The sequence below is a fragment of the Balaenoptera borealis genome, assembly GCF_965194805.1.
Source record: "Balaenoptera borealis genome assembly, chromosome: 20".
In the NCBI taxonomy this organism is placed as follows: Eukaryota; Metazoa; Chordata; class Mammalia; order Artiodactyla; family Balaenopteridae; genus Balaenoptera; species Balaenoptera borealis.
In genome coordinates, this window is record NC_138879.1 from 43,515,016 (window position 1) to 43,531,090 (window position 16,075).

Below are 16,075 nucleotides of genomic sequence, written 5' to 3' on the forward strand. Positions count from 1 at the left end.
CCTACATTCTTTTAAATTCTATGTCCAAAAATTTAAAGACAGAACATACTTTCCTATAACTTAGTGGAGTTTGGTATGGGGTTTTGTTTTGTTTTTGAGGACCATTGTCTTGTGCTTGAAACAGAAAACACTAAGAGAACATCCATTAGCTTAGGTTCCTAATGACATTGCCTTTGGACTAGACTGAGTAATGTCATACTGTTGTGAACTGAAATGTGTTTTGTGCCGGTGCCAGTTACAACAGCTTCTAGTTCTAAAAGCTTTAATTCTTCCTCAAAGCTAATTCTAGTGGGTTGTACACGTTTGGGTTTGTAGAATAAGTCCTCTGTCAACTTGCATTTTAAGGAAGGTCAATGTTACAAAAATGTTATCAAAATAAGCAGCTGCTTTTGTTTAGTGGTTAGGATATTTTTAGGGTTCCAGTCATTTTCAGAATAACTATATAAAATATATGGCTTTTCAGTCAAAGATTTTGTATCAGGGAAGGATGAGAGAGCAGAGAGGAAAGATGCTCCCTTTGTGTATATTTTTTACTTGCCGATTTTGTTTCCTTTTGGCATAGGATTTTTTAAAAATTGATATGTAATTTACATACCATAAAATTCGTACCTTAAAATGTACAATTCAGCAGTTTTTAGTGTATTTGCAAAGTTGTGCAGCCATCACCACTAATTCCAGAACATTTTCATCACCCCAAAAAGAAATCCCATACCTGTTAGCTGTCACTCTTCCAGCCCCTGATAACCACTAAACTACCTTCTGTCTCTATTTGGATTTGCCTATTTTGGACACGTCATATAAATGGAACCATACTGTCTGTGGCCCCTTGTGGCTGGCTTCTTTGACTTAGGCATAATGTTTTCAAGGTTCATCCATGAGGTAGCATGTAGCTGTACTTTAGTCCTTTTTGTGGCTGCATAATATTTGTTGTGTGGATATACCACATTTTATTTCTCCATTCATCAACTGATAGATATTTGGGTTATTTTCACTTTTTGGCTCTTATGAATAATGTTGGTGTGAACATTCATGTACAAGTTTTCGTGTAGACATGTTTTCAGTTCTTTTAGTATATACTTAGGAATTGCTGGGTCGTGTGGTAACTCTTTGTTTAACCTTTTCAAGAACTCTTGGCGTACTTTTTATCTTTGCTTTTGTTTCTTACCCTTTAAAAATCTCTCATGAAATTTGCCTCCTGTTAGGAAATCATGGCTACGAAAATTTAGAAGGAACAAGAATAACAGTCTTTTACTGTCAATCTTTTAGTGTGAAAAACAACTGCCAGCATGTAGCAGTTTCTCTTCTTGTGGTTAAGTTTAAACCCTACCCTCTGTCTTCAGAGAAAAGGAAGTTCTGTGTAGGAATGAAAGGTAGTCTGTAGCTCTTACTGTTTGAATAAGTTAAAGGCTGGAGAGATGTTCGTTGTCTTCAGGAAATCAGATAATATTTACAGTCAGCCTGGCGTAACTGATGTTGAAATCATTAAGAATAGTTCTATATAGCTCCCTGGAATCCTTGGTATTAAGATGTAAATACCAAAGAAATTAACTCCGACCCTCCTTAAATACTCATTTGTTCATTTACTCAATAAATATGCACTGGGTGCATTCTGTGGGTCAGAGGTAATTCTAGGTCCTAGAAATCCGGTGGGTAGGGCAACAGAGCACTGCTGTCACAGATTTACTCTTTCCTTTGGTGGCTGGTCATTAACCTCTTCTGCCTAAAAACAAAACAAATAGGAAAAATCTAAATTCTTGTGTATTCATTTTTAGATTTCAGTTCCATTGTGTTGTTCATCCCTTGTTGATTTCTACAGGTTGACTTTCCTGCTTGTTGTGAGTAGAGATAGCTGATCAGGATGTCACATAGTGATGTCAGCTGGCCAGTCAGATATGCCTCAAAGAGTGACACTAGTTTGACGACATTGCCACTGTCCAGGACCTAGTCTTTAAGCTTTGCAGGTCCAGAAACTCCATGTTTGTACAGTATCAAAGGGGGATTAGTTTCAGGTACTGGAGGTGCCAGCAGTGAGAAATACCAATATTCTAGTCTGTGTACAGTTATAATTTACTCTAAAATGAACTGTTGGCCTTCATGTGCCTTTAATTAGTGTGATTCAGTGTCTCTAGGGGCATTGACAAGAGCAAGTCTCTGCTCTTTCAGAGTAAAGGGCCAGATCCTGGTGCCTAATTAAGACACTGGTGAGGACCCTGCCCAGCTCTGGGCAGTGGTGTCCCTTTTATCGTTGCTACTACAAGTGTGGTCCACGACTGCAGCAGGGTCATCCTGACCTGAGAGCTTGTGAAGAATGCAGGAATCAGGCCCCCCCTAGACCTGGTGAATCGTCATCAGGTGTGATGTGTATGCACATTAAAAATAGAGGCACAGTGCCTTAGAGGATACCATTAACTCTTCATCAGCTCTCTACCGATTTCTGTAGTTTATCCTGAACCATAGGTGTGTTGTTGTAAACTGCTGTGGTTTTTCCTCAAGATTAAAACGCTGTTTGAAATAGCATGGGTTTAGATAATTATACAGTGACAGACAAGTGAATAATTGACAATCTCAAGCCAACTCTTGTCCTAGCGTGTCTTAACATCTGTAATGTGACCATTTGTCTCTCATAGTATTTTTTTAAAAGTTATTTATTTTATTTATTTTTATTTTTGGCTGCGTTGGGTCTTCGTTGCTGCGCGGGCTTTCTCTAGTTGTGGCGAGCGGGGGCTACTCTTTGTTGCGGTGCGCGGGCTTCTCACTGCGGTGGCTTCTCTTATTGCGGAGCACAGGCTCTAGGTACACGGGCTTTGGTAGTTGCAGCACGCAGGCTCAGTAGTTGTGGCTCGCAGGCTCTACAGCGCAGGCTCAGTAGTTGTGGTGCACGGGCTTAGTTGCTCCGCGGCATGTGGGATATTCCCGGATCAAGGCTTGAACCCTTGTATTGAACCCTGTATTGGCAGGCAGATTCTTAACCACTGCGCCACCGGGGAAGCCCTCTCATAGTATTTTGTTTTCAGTTTTTTAATAATTGATTTCAGATAATTTTTTGAAGATCTTATTAGGAACTTTGATATTCCTAATGTACAATACCAGGTTCTCCATAGATCATTATTCTCACAAGATTTGAAAACACGTAGCATACTAGTTAAAGACTGGAACAGATAGAGAACTCAGTTGGGGGAAAAAAGTTATTTCAGAAAACCAGGGCAGGAAGTCTTAGTAGCTCAGCAAAGAAAAGAAAGCTGTTATTGCTTCTTTTATCTCCCACTTCCCCTTCTGTTACCCGTTTCAAAACAGTCCAAAAAATCTGTTTGAAAATGATCTGTTACTGCAGTAGTACTTAAAATGTCCCTATTATAGTGTCCTAAGAAAAGGTTAAATCTGGAGCTGGGGAAAACCAAGAACAGATGAAATAATCTGAAAATCACCCATAATTCTATTCCTTACAGACAACCACTGTTAACATTTTGGTGTATCCTTCTAGACATATTATTTTGCCAAATTGAAAGACTACTGTATATGCAACTTTATATTTGTTTTCTTTTGGTTAGCATTATATCATAAGCATTATGAAAAATTTCCCACGTACAGTCTAATTTTTAATGCAGAGGTGAATAGTCTATTACATAGATACTTATGGAGCATTTGTTGGTGGTAGGCTGAAAATGAATTGACTCAAATATGCCAAAATACCGGAAGCAAAGCTCTAGAAGCAACACTAAATAATCAACTACCAAGGGAAAAAAAAAGCTGCACATATATTTGTGTGCAAAAACCACATATTTATATTGGCTTTTCAGTCATCCTTTTTTAAGTCTTTTCACAAATTGTCTTTAAACACGACACTCTGAAAGCTGCTTGTTGAGTCCAAACCTCACTTGAAATGTAGGATATAAATGAGAATTTAAACAAGCATTCAGAATCTGTAATGTTAACCTCAAATTAAAAAGTGTGTGAGTGTCACAGAGGAGCCCAGTTTCTCTCTGTGTAGAATTTTGTTTTTTCAATATAGAGTGTAATGTAAATTTAAATTTGATAGAGAAGAACTGTTCTTATTACTAGAAACCTGGTAAATAATATGGCTAATTTGTGATCTAAAGCCAAACAAATGTAGGACAGACTTTTTTTAATGTTAATTTTAATTTTTTTAATTTTAATTTTTTTAAGAATTTCCCTTTTTTATCTATTTATTTATTTATTTATTTTTGGCTGTGTTGGGTCTTCGTTTCTGTACGTGGGCTTTCTCCAGTTGCGGCAAGCAGGGGCCGCTCTTCATCGTGGTGCGCGGGCCTCTCACTATCGCGGCCTCTCTTGTTGCGGAGCACAGGTTCCAGGCCCGCAGGCTCAGTAGTTGTGGCACACGGGCCTAGCTGCTCCGCGGCATGGGGGATCTTCCCATAACAGGGCTCGAACCCGTGTCCCCTGCATTGGCAGGCAGATTCTCAACCGCTGCACCACCAGGGAAGCCCCTTTAATTTTTATTTTTAATTTTTTTTGGCCACACTGCATGACTTGTGGGATCTTAGTTCCCCAACCAGGGATCGAACCCGGGCCCCTGGGCCCTGGCAGTGAAAGCACCGAGTCCTAACCACTGGACCACCAGGGAATTCCTGGGACAGGCTTTTATTTTTGAGGGGTATCCATGAATCATTTATATTTGCAGTTATTTTACTTTTTTTGCATTTGCCCCTATTAGGTGTGAGACCTTGAGAAACTTAACTTTCCTGACGCCTCACTTCCCTATCTGTACAATGCGGATAAGGATAGTACCTACTTTACTTGGCCAGTGTGGGAATTAAAATGAGAAATGTATTTAAAATGTTTAGCACGATGCCTGGGACATATGAACGGCTTAATAAATATTAGCCATAGAAATAATACCACCAAATATTATTATTATTCAAGGTGACCTCCCCTCCTTCTCCAACTGGTAACTTATTCTTTAAATGTCTCCTACTCTCTTTCCCAGCAGAATGACCTTTTTGAGCTCTGATGGCAGTTTGTGGCTGTCTCACTTACTTAAGGACTTAATACTTTTTACTATAGTTACGTGTGCATGCAACTGTCTCCTTTACTAGAATGACAGTTTTTTGAGGTCAGGATCATGCCTTATTCATCTTTATAACCCCAGCTCCTGGCACTAGACCTCAACAAATATAGAATGAATGCCTTTATGAATGTTGTGGGTGTGATTTTGCAGACATTCTTTTTAGATTGTTCGTAGTCTTGATTATAGGCACCCTGTTCACTGATGCAGATAATCAAGAATTAAACATTTGTTTTATCATGATTTGGTTGTTTGTCACTACATAATAAACTATGCCAAAGCATAATGGCTTAAAACGCAACCATTTGCTTAGTATTCAGGGGATTAACCGGGGCTCAGTTGGGCAGTTCTGATTTTGCTGGCAGCTCTCATGTAATTGCAGTCAGATGGCAGCTGAGGCTGGAATGTTCAAGATAGAACATTTACTTACCTGTTTGGAGCCTTAAGTAGTAGCAGGACTCAGTTGGAATGCTGGCATGGCTGAGCCTGGATGCCAAGCTCTCTCTCTCCCTCCCACACTCTTCCTCCCACCCCTCTCACTCTCCTCCCCCTTCCACTTGTTCTCTCAAGAAAGATAGCTGTGCTTCTTTTTTTTTTTTTTTTTTAATTAATTAATTGATTTTTGGCTGCGTTGGGTCTTCGTTGCTGCACACGGGCTTTCTCTAGTTGGGTTGAGTGGGAGCTACTCTTCGTTGCGGTGCGTGGGCTTCTCATTGCGGTGGCTTCTCTCATTGCGGAGCATGGGCTCTAGGCGCGTGGGCTTCAGTAGTTGTGGCACACGGGCTTCCGTAGTTGTGGCTCGCGGGCTCTAGAGCGCAGGCTCAGTACTTGTGGTGCATGGGCTTTGTTGCTCCATGGCATATGGGATCTTCCTGGACCAGGGCTTGAACCCATGTCCCCTGCATTGGCAGGCGGATTCTTAACCACTGCACCACCAGGGAAGCCCCGATAGCCATGCTTCTTACGCAGTGGCTCAGGAACCCCCGCAGTGCAGAAGCCAGGTAGTCTTAAGGCTGAGGCCTGGAGCTGGCACAGCTCAGTTCCACTCTATAACGATGCACATGTGACTGCATTGCTAGTCACCAGCCCAGCCTCGTCTCCAAGGGAGAGGTCTGCATGAGGATATGAGTACCACAAGGCATGGTTCGTGGTTCATTGGGGCCATTAATGTAACAGACTACCAAGTGATAGAGTCAAGATTTTCTTTTTGAAAGTTTTAATAAGCGTGTTTTAAAAAAACGTAACTGTAGGGACTTCTCTGGTGGTCCAGTGGTTAAGACTGCACGCTGCCAATGCAGGGGCCCGGGTTTGATCCCTGGTCAGGGAACTAGATCCTGCATACCTCAACTAACACCCAGCACAGCCAAATAAATAAATGAATATTTTTTAAAAAAACAAAAAGCCTAACTGTAAGAGACAAGAAGGAAATGTAGCAGCACGTATGAGTCCATACACGAAGCAGACAGTTCAGATTTCCTGCCACTTGACTAGCTTTTCATCGGGTTGTGGTAGAATTTAAATGAGACCATGGGTATAAGTACCTGGTACACAGTAGGTGTTCAGTAGGTGGGAGCTGCTGTTGTATTGTTATTATTGCCATTATTATTTTTAATGACTAATATCTTGGTGTCAGTGTGAAGACACATAGCTAATGCAGTACATTTCATATGAACTGAGAAGAAACATTTTGGTTAGCTTCTTCAATTTCAGTTGACTATTTTTTATCTTTGTCTTTTATTTTTGATCCCTATGTTCTTGTTAGCTAATAGTGTTTAAAGCCAATCTCTAATTTAAAAATAGTTTTAGTTTCCTGTAAGCAAAACAATTGGGAAAATAAATTCTTAGATAACACTTGGAGGATAAAAATTCTTTTCTTCTATAAAGTCATGAAAATGCATGTTTCAGAGGAGGCAGAGGAGATTCCAGTTAATTTCCTGAAACACATACATGTTATGTTGCGTTATATTATAGATAGAGCAACTGTATATTGCCACTTAGGACCAGAGGTGTCTTAAATCAGATTCTAGGTCGGTTTTATGACATTTTAGTAGCTAAACTCTAGAGGAAAATGTATCAGTCGCTGTTGTCTTGGAGGGCTGTGAAGTATATATTTACTAGGCTTTTGCATGGCTTAGTATTGATGTATAAGCTTGATGACTTTTTGGCATTTTGAGAACTTATCCTTATGTTAAAACTTTAAAAATACAGTTGCTTTGGAATTAAGAGTCAACTGCAGTGGAAACTTTGTGAATAAGATTTAATGGTCTGTTACAGGAGAGGTTTTAGTAGAAAATTGGTTCTGAATATTGTTAATCAACATAAACAATGTATATTACAGTTTCCTTTTTGAGACTTTGAGTTGTGTATCATTTGTATTTTTCTTAAATTTACTTTGTTAGAAACCATCACAGTTGTTTTGCCCTGAGTGGTTGTCTACCACATTTTTTTTTAAACATCTCTATTGGAGTATAATTGCTTTACAATGTTGTGTTAGTTTCTGCTATATAACAAAGTGAATCAGCTATATGTATACATATATCCCCATATTCCCTCCCTCTTGCGTCTCCCTCCCTTGTTAGTGGGAATGTAAATTGATACAGCCACTATGGAGGTTCCTTAAAAAACTAAAAATAGAACTACCATATGACCCAGCAGTCCCACTACTGGGCATATACCCTGAGAAAATTCATAATTCAGAAAGACACGTGCACCCCAATGTTCACTGCAGCACTATTTACAATAGCCAGGACATGGAAGCAACCTAAGTGTCCATCGACAGATGACTAGATAAAGAAGATGTGGCACATATATACAATGGAATATTACTTAGCCATAAAAAGAAATGAAATTGAGTTACTTGTAGTGAGGTGGATGGTCCTAGAGTCTGTCACACAGAGTGAAATAAGTCAGAAAGAGAAAGACAAATATGCTGACACATATATATGGAATCTACCACATGATTCTTTATGCAAGGACAAGAAATACACGTTGCAGCAGGAAATGTCTTCAGCCAATACATAATTTACCGGTTTACGGGAATGCTTTAAAATGGGGTCTGTAAGCACTAACCAGCTTGGTGTAGTGGACAGACCATGGTCCTTGGAGTTGCACTGTTTCTGGCACTGGGAAGCCGTGGGGAAATTATTTGACTTCCTTGAGCTGTACTTTCTTCTACGTAGACAATACAGACCTACCTCTCGGAGTTGTTGGGAAGATTGAATGAGCTAACAGTGAGCACACTGGACCATGGTACCACATCAAATATGAAGAAATTCACTCAGCAGTGAAGTTCGCATTTTAAAATTAGTTTTATTAAAAGCCGAGCAAATGAACTTGATTAGTTACATGATTCAATTAAAGATGGCTGTGGCTTTGAATTATGAACTCTTTCAGGGAGAAGAAAATGATGCCAAGGTAGTGTCAAGTTTGAAACAGCAGTGGTCGGGAATCTATGAAAAAAAAGGAGTCACATTTACAATGAAATTGCGGGAGGTGGATTTGGAAATAGATTCTCCCTTCGCTGGCCCTCTCACTGCTTTGTGCTTACACACTTCCTTTTTTTCTGAGGTTCTGAAACAAAAACAAAACGTAGTGGAGCTCTGCAGCAGCTGAAGGAGCTTTTGAATTCTTCCTAAAGAGGAAATTGACTTTACCTAACCAATGCACTTCCTGTGTGTGCGGTGTCCGTTGAAGAGGGAGCTAGGACTCACTGGTATAGCGCTCGACTGCAGGATTTCCTCCCCGTGGTGAGGGTGCTCCAACACGTTGTCTTCATTTATTCTGGTGTCTGTAAGGCCTGTATGAATCAACTGGGGATCTCGTTACCAATGCAGCTTCTGATCCAGTAATTCTGGGTGGGGCCTGAGATTTTGCATTTCTAACAATATTCCAGGTGGGATGTATCAAAATCATACGGCATTCTTTTCCTGGTTCTTTTTAAAAGGTCTTGAAAACATACACGATTAACTTAATTTCACTGAACATTTATTTACTAGGTGCTATGTATGTTAGGGCCTGATTCTCAAGGATCCCACAGTTGGTGATGCACCAAATCAAGGACATTTTGAATATACCCACCCCCTGATTTCTTTTAAACTTCGACTTGGGTTTAGAAGTTCTCTAGTAATTTTACAGATATTAGTTAACAATTAAACTTAAATTAGGATTTCTCTTTTTCTTTATGATTTAAGAAATTCTTTCATTACCGCACAAATACCATCATAACTTACATTAATGTCAAAAGGGGAAAAAATTGTTTCTGTGATCTCCCCACCCGAGCCAATCAAACCATTTTTTTTTTCCCTGTGTTTCTTTGTAGTCCTTAGACGTGGGCATCTTTTGTTTTTACATGGTTGTGAACATTTCTGGACAACAGTTTTGTATTCTTTTTAATTTTAGTGTTAGAGAATAAATAGAAAGTTTTCTAAATTTCTCTATTAACTGTTGAAATATTGTGCTTTATCCATATTTTGATATGTTCTTTTCTTGGTGTATTTTTCTTGGACATCAAATGCTCTTGCTAAGATCAAGTTAGCAAAGGGTTAGGGTAGTAAACATAACATGTCTTAGGAAACTAATATGATATCTGCAAAGTAAAGTATGAGTTTGCTTTAATTCAACTGAGTGTTTGGCTTATAGTTAGAATTTTCCTGTTAAGTGAGAAAAAGTGAATTGTGTGTTATCTGTATTCTTAAAAAAAAAAAAATCCAGTGTCTGTATAGACAACTGACTTGTTTTCAAAATATCTCTGAGATGTAAAGATTTTCCTGTCATATCTCCTAGAACAGCAGTTCTTAATCTGGGGTCTGTGGACCTAGGGTAGTGTTTCTCAAAGTGTGGGCTGCAGAGTCACAGGTGTGCTTGTGAAAAAGAACTCTGCCCATACGCTCCCCCAGCCCCTTCTCCAAGCTGCTTCTGGGATGGAGCCCTGCCATCTAAACTATAATAGGATGCAATTGTGTGATGCGTGATTCTTCTGCAAAGCAAGTTTCAGAATTACTGCTCTGAGCAAGCCATGGTTGGGATCTGAGGGAATTTGTAATCTCTGAAATTGAATAAATTTCTTTTGGGTAGGGTTTATTCATTTTTCTGGGAAGAAGGTTTATAAACCTCTCATTGAGATTCACAAAGAGGACCATGACTGAAAAAGGATGAAGTCATTGTCCCAGAAGTGTGTTTTTCCTGAACATCTGTCTTCTGCCTCCTCTGAACCTTTTGGATGGTGAATAAATTCTTAGTTTTCTTTTACCATAATGAGGGCATTTTGTCCATGAAGTGATTTTTTTTTGTATTGTGTTTGTTTTTTTTTTAATAGCTATTCTTTTTTTTAAAAAAATAAATTTATTTATTTATTTGGCTGTGTTCAGTCTTCGTTGCGGTGTGCGGGCTTCTCATTGCGGTGGCTTCTCTAGTTGCAGAGCTCGGGCTCTAGGCGTGCGGGCTTCAGTAGCTGTGGTATGTGGGCTCAGTAGTTGTGGCTTGTGGGCTCTAGAGCGCAGGCTCACTAGTTGTGGCGCACGGGCTTAGTTGCTCCGCAGCATGTGGGATCTTCCCGGACCAGGGCTCGAACCTGTGTCCCCTGCTTTGGCAGGCGGATTCCTAACCCCTGCGCCACCAGGGAAGTCCCTGTATTGTGGTTTTTTAATCTACCGTTTCTTTATTGCTTTTCAGTAAAATGAATTTTAATCTCCTCTTAATTTAATTTTTTTTTTTTTGGTACTGAAACATTATTTCCAAGGACTACTTTGTGCAGATAATATTTATTTCTAACATTTATTTATTGAGAACAACAGTGTGCCCGTTATTTTACCAAGTGCGGTACATAGACTATTTTTATTTAGTCCTTGCAGCAACTCCATGAAGCGAGCATTGTTATACTCATTTGACAAATAAGGGAATTGAGGCATGGTGTGTTTAATTAACTTAGCCAGATTGACATAGTTGTGAATGATGGGACCATTCTGTCTCACCTGAAGGCCAACTTTATGGAATTCTGCAAGTTTGCACAAATGAATCACATTTGGTTTATCATTGAATGGAAGGTAATGGTTGTGTAGTGCCTTGAGATTATTAGGGGTGATGCCTGTGGATTAGCCTCTTCTAGAGATTCTGATTCTGAGTTTTTATGTTGTTTCTTTTCAGATCAAAGAGAGTGCATCCCAGACAAGAGATGTCCTCAAACAGCATTTTAATGATTTAAAAGGAACCCTTGGGAAGCTCCTGGATGAGCGATTGGTGACCCTTTTGCAAGAGGTGGACACCATTGAACAGGAGACCATTAAACCACTAGATGACTGCCAGAAGCTGATAGAGCACGGAGTTAACACTGCAGCGGACTTAGTCCAAGAAGGTGGGGAGTCCAGGGAGCCCGTTAAACGCAGCACATTCAGATTGACACTGCTGGTATCTCAGGGTTCCAGCAGGCTTCCTGCCATCTGTGGGGTGCTTAGGCTATTCGTACCTTGGGACAGTTTGTGATATAGGATGACAGGTGTACAGTGAGGTATCCTAGAGTAAGTGCAATTAATGTACTAATTATAATCATTTACAAAATAAGGAGTAAATGATTTTTCTCATGGTTCTGTTAACACAGTGATTTTACAGTCATTTTGAGTCTGTTCACATATTTTTCAGAGTGTCAGTGGTTTATAGGATTTAATGCCATTGTTCTTTTTAGAGATTAAGGAGTAGGATTGGTGTTTACTCCTGAAATTGCAGTGGTTATATCCCTAACTTTAGTCAATTATTTTGGTTAAAGCATGCCCGGTTCTTGCCTTGCTGCCTTCCTGTCTCCACATCTACCTACCTCCCCTCCTTCCCTCCTGTAGGTCTTTGTCAGGTACATTAAATAAAAAGGTAATAAGTTCTGCCCTTTGGGGTTCACAGCCCAGTGAGAGAAGCACACACGATGAGAGAGATCTAAGACCTCATGGGAGCACAGAAGGGGAAATGCTTACCTCTGGAAGAGTGTAGGATGGCTTTCTATAGGAGGAGTTCCACCGAGGCTTGAAGAAATTCATCAAGCAGACCAAGGAAGAAAAGGAGGTCACAGCACGACTGGAAGCAGAAGTAACGTCAGGAGTAAAGTGAATGGCATATCTGGGAGGTATTGAATGCAGTATTTCAGGCAGCAGAGTTACACAGTCAGATTTGCATTTTTAAAAAACGACACTGCCCACAGTTTGGAGACTGTGTTAGAGGTTGTAAGGAAGTAAAAGTGACCGATGAGGAAGTTGTGGCAGCAGTCAGATAGGAAGCGATGGAGACGATGACAAGTGAAGATGAAGCAGAGCTGGTTTTAAGATTTTTCGGAGGGACTTCCTGGTGGCGCAGTGGTTAAGAATCTGCCTGCCACTGCGGGGGACATGGGTTCCATCCCTGGCCTGGGAAGATCCCACATGCCGCAGAACAACGAAGCCCGTGCGCCACAACTACTGAGCCTGCGCTCTAGAGCCCGTGAGCCACAACTACAGAGCCCATGCGCCACAGCTACTGAAGCCCGTGCACCTAGAACCCATGCTCCGCAACAAGAGAAACCACCGCAATGAGAAGCCTGTGCACTGCAATGAAGAGTAGCCCCTCACTCACTGCAACTAGAGAAAGCCCACGCGCAGCAACAAAGACCCAACGCAGCCAAAAATGAATGAATGAATGACTGAATGAATAAATATAAAATAAAATAAAAAGATTTTTTGGAGATAGAATTAATGGTGATCTTACTGAGCCGTAAGTGTTGATGATTGGTGATTGCCTGGTTATAGGATGGAGGAGAAAGAGAAGAATTTAGGATGACCCAACCCAGTGTGATTTTAGACGACTGGTTAATTGTGCCGTTGACTGACACAGAACATGAAGGGGGAGGGTGGGTAGTTAGACAGTTGGTTTGGGGTATGTTAGTTCGAGGTGCCGGAGATGCCAGGAGTTGGGAATGTGGGTGTGATGCTTAGGAGAGAGATCATACCTGGAGATGTCAATATGGCAGTGAATGGTGTGTATGTCACCTCTGAATCCATGGGAATAAGTAAAATCATCAAGAGATAGTGTACAATATGAGAAGAGAAGGCTGCAGAAGGTGGGACTCTGAGGGACGCCAGTATTTAAAGGGCAGTTGAGGAAAAAGGATCCAGGGAAGGAGACTAAATACCATTGGTTCTTCGATGAGTGCTATGAGTGGCATAGGATCAAAAGTGTGCGTGGCTGGCTCCCAGCTCTGTCACTCCAGCTGGAAGTTAGTCCCCTTTTTGGTCCCACTTAGAATATAGTACTAATGTTATCTTTACACGCTAATTACATTTTTGTCTTACCTTCAAGGAGAAGTGTTTATTTGCCACTGACCATAACAGTGCCTTTGAGAAAATTCTTTTTAGCAGGACTTCAGAATGTCTTTTCCTGGGCGCTTAGCATTTGGAAACAAACTCAGCAGCAGTTCAGCACAGGTCAAGAGTGTATACCAATCACCACGAGGCTTGACCAATGTTTTTATTTAGAAAATAAATCCTTTGAGGCACATACATGCTTGATTGTTGCAGCATCTGATTTTTTTTTTTTTTTTATACTTCAGAAATGTTTTAACTTTCAAACTTTTTTCTCCCCTCCCTTCCCGAGGGATTAAAAACTTATTTATGAAATTTTTAGGATTTTGAGGCAGTGTTCAGTGTGTCTGTTTTCCTTTTGGTAAGGGGGAAGGTCATGTCATGTGGTCTCAAAACACTTGAGTAACTCCAGGGTATACTGAGATAGAAAACAGTTCTGGTAGTGTTCTTCAGGGCTGTGGAAGGACAGAGATGTTGATCATTTTCTTATGACTTTATATAATATTTCCTTTATATGACCCTTCACCCTATTGCTTGTGTCAGGATAATATTTGCACTGACTCCTATTGGAGTTGATAAAGATTCTGTAGGGGAGATGGGAAGAGGTCCCTGGGACTTACGCCTTGCATAAAATTAGTTGACAAACCAAGTTTCCATTTGTAGAGCAGAATCTTTCATCTCTGGCAGAATGTTGTCATTGTGTACCGCTTTCCTCTTGGGTTTAACCTTAAAGCCGTTTCTAAAATAGTTTCTTATTTATTTATTTGTCTGTTTATTTTTGGCTGCATTGGGTCTTCGTTGCTGCGCGCGGGCTTTCTCTAGTTGCGACGAGCGAGGGCTACTCTTTGTTGCGGTGTGCGGGCCTCTCATTGCGGTGGCTTCTCTTTGTTGCGGAGCACGGGCTCTAGGTGTGCGGGCACAGTAGTTGTGGCACGCAGGCTCAGCAGTTGTGGCGCACAGGCTTAGTTGCTCCATGGCATGTGGGATCTTCCCAGGCAGGGGCTTGAACCCGTGTGCCCTGCATTGGCAGGTGGATTCTTAACCACTGCGCCACCAGGGAAGTCCCTAAAATAGTTTCTACATTTACTTTTGGGGAATTTGTGACATCACTTAAGAATTGTTTTCAAGAGAACCAGAGACCCGCTTAGACACGGGTTGTGTTGATTAGTTTATAATGTAACCATTTTTCCCTGTACTAGTTCTCTTATTCCTGATTGTAGGTGAGATCGCCATTCTGGGTGGTGTAGGAGAACAGAATGAAAAACTGTGGAGCTTTACCAAAAAGGCCTCACACATCCAGTTGGACAGGTAAAAGAGTTAGTGTCTCTTGGGCTTAAGCTGTCCGCTTTTCTTTTTTTCTTTTTGCCTGTTAAAAATTCTGATTCAGGGATATAGAGAATGTATTTTTCAAGTTTTCACTGCCCATTACCAGTATTACTAGTATGAAATAGTTGTGATTGTAATCTCTGGTATAGAATTACTACCGATTTTCTACAATCCTAATGTGTAAGAGAATTGTTAATTTAAAAAAATCTGAACAAAGTCATAGCTCAAACAACAAAGTCCTACTGTATAGCACAGGGAACTATATTCAATATCCTGTGATAAACCATAATGGAAAAGAATATAAAAAAGAATGTATATATATATATATAACTGAATTACTTTGCTGTATAGCAGAAATTAACACAACATTGTAAATCAAGTACACTTGAATTAAAACAAACAAAACTGAGTCATAGCTCAGTAAACCAGATCTTTTGCTATAAACTTGACAATTGTGATCCTACCCATTTTCTCTTGTTTCTTTTATTTATTTGGGAAGAGAATTTTTATGTAATATCTTGCAAAACCCCCACTGCCATTAGCATTGTTTACTGGGGGCTTCTGCACTGTTACAGTACGTGACTGATCTACAGTATTTCTTGTTGGGGAATTCCGTGGCAGTCCAGTGGTTAGGACTCCACGCCTTCACTGCTGAGGGCCTGGGTTTGATCCCTGGTCTGAGAACTAAGATCCCACAAGCTGTGCAGCGCGGCCAAAAATAAATGAATAAAATATTCCTTGTTATTTTTTAAAAAATTGAGATATAGTTGATTTACAGTGTTATATACGTTTCAGGTGTACAGCATAGTGATTTGCAGTTTTTCAAGGCTATACTCCCTTGTATTTTTAACTTTCAGTTAAAAGCCTTATAAACACATGAGCCTTGTTTCCTCAGCTTACCAGAGGTGCCTTTACTGGTTGATGTGCCTTGCTTATCTGCTCAGTTGGACGACTCAATTCTTAACATAGTGAAAGACCATATTTTCAAGCACGGAACGGTAGCATCTCGCCCACCAGTACAGATAGAAGAATTGATAGAGAAACCCGGAGGCATCATCGTGCGATGGTGTAAGGTACGTAATTCAGGATTGTAGAAGTGGCTTCAGCATTATGGATTTGAGATTTGGGGGCCTTTACAATTTTTTTTTATTAGTTGCCTTTGAATATTTTCTTCTCTTTGTGAACAGAAGTGCCCTTTGCTTTACAACTAAGGTCACAGGGAACTTGAACTGAGGTAGCTCTTCCAGTTGGGATAAACAATTTTGAAGGTACTTTATAAAATCTCTGTATCGAAATGTTGTTTCCCATCACATATTCCCCAAACTTAACTCTTGGTGAGTTGAGGATCGCTCAGAATTAGAAAAGTCAGAAGGTGATAGTGAATATTGGGTGT

General features: G+C 40.3%; 1 protein-coding gene across 3 annotated transcripts in view; it reads left to right on the forward strand.

Annotated features, from left to right (window-relative positions):
• Positions 1-16,075, forward strand: part of CRLF3 (cytokine receptor like factor 3) — a 59,601-nt gene that overhangs the window by 2,158 nt on the left and 41,368 nt on the right. For all 3 annotated transcript variants that reach the window (XM_082371301.1, XM_082371299.1, XM_082371300.1), the window contains exons 2-4: positions 11,186-11,393; positions 14,577-14,664; positions 15,578-15,755. In XM_082371301.1, the coding sequence (XP_082227427.1) occupies positions 11,186-11,393; positions 14,577-14,664; positions 15,578-15,755 (474 nt within the window). The remainder of the gene's footprint in view (positions 1-11,185; positions 11,394-14,576; positions 14,665-15,577; positions 15,756-16,075) is intronic.